Source organism: Lipotes vexillifer, unplaced genomic scaffold (genome assembly GCF_000442215.2).
Source record: "Lipotes vexillifer unplaced genomic scaffold, Lipotes_vexillifer_v1.1 scaffold382, whole genome shotgun sequence".
NCBI lineage: Eukaryota > Metazoa > Chordata > Mammalia > Artiodactyla > Lipotidae > Lipotes > Lipotes vexillifer.
In genome coordinates, this window is record NW_006780611.1 from 536,324 (window position 1) to 537,299 (window position 976).

General features: G+C 71.0%; 2 protein-coding genes across 2 annotated transcripts in view; one reads left to right on the plus strand and one right to left on the minus strand.

Annotated features, from left to right (window-relative positions):
• TUBGCP6 (tubulin gamma complex component 6) overlaps positions 1-79 on the plus strand; it is a 22,632-nt gene extending 22,553 nt beyond the window's left edge. The window contains exon 26 of the mRNA XM_007454082.1: positions 1-79. This exon is cut by the window's left edge and continues 13 nt beyond it. Coding sequence (XP_007454144.1) covers positions 1-79 — 79 coding nt within the window.
• Positions 80-496: 417 nt separating this feature from the next.
• The window catches only part of LOC103078083 (selenoprotein O), a 20,122-nt gene continuing 19,642 nt past the window's right edge, over positions 497-976 (minus strand). Inside the window, 2 exon segments of the mRNA XM_082930985.1 lie at positions 497-664; positions 759-915. Coding sequence (XP_082787111.1) covers positions 497-664; positions 759-915 — 325 coding nt within the window.

Here is a 976-nt window from a genome sequence, read left to right on the forward strand (position 1 = left end):
GGTGAACCGCGGCTACCAGCCCCACCTGGAGGACTTCCTGCTGCGCATCAACTTCAACAACTACTACCAGGACGCCTGAGGCCTGTGTGGCCCTGGCGGGTGCCTGTGCTGGAATAAAGGTGCTGCCCGCCCCACTCACGCCTCTCTCTACCGGGCGGGTCCTGGGCCGGGGCCGGGGCAGAACGAACACACGGAGGCGACCGAGGGAGCTGCCAGTTTATTTAGGGGCTGCGTCCTCCGCCAGGCTGGCGAGGTGGGCGGGGGCCGCGCGTCCGCCAGTCCCTTCTGCTGAGCTGAGCCGTCCTGGCGCAAAGCAGCCTGTCGCCAGGAGCAGAGCCTGGGGGCTGGGCGGTGCTGCCGAGTCGGCATCGGACAGAGACGGGTCGGGTCCTGACTGGGCATCTCTGCCGTCATGGAGAGACGGGTGGGGCGGGCGCCGCCTCGTGGACTCGAGGGCTCGGGCCTCGGGGCTCCTGTGTGGAGGCCTCCAAGGCGGTTACGACGATCACGTCACACACAGCTCCGCCGCCCAGAGCGGGGGCTTGCTGCTGTACGAGTGCCGTCGGCTGGCTGCCCCACCGGCCTCCCCACTGGCCTCCTCGGCCTCGGCGGCCTCCCCCTCCCCGCGGTAAGGGGTCTCCAGCAGCTTCAGCACCCGCCGCACCTGGAGGAGAGGAGGGGGTGCGGTGTTTGTGGGGGGCCCGGCCTCCCCGGCCGCGGGAGGGGACCAGGAGGGGAGGGCCGGGCGGGCCGCTTGCCTCTGAGAAGTCTCCGCTCTCGGCGGCCTCGATGGCGCCCTGCGCGATGTAGTTCCTCAGGACGTACTTGGGGTTGTTCGCGTGCATGACGCGCATGCGCTCGGCCTGCCAGGCAGCGGTGTCGCCGGCGGCCTCCTGATCCTTCTCCAGCCGGGCTCTGGAGTCACACCCGAGCCGAGCGTCAGCAGAGCAGCCCCGCTCCGCGGCCCTGGGGTCCC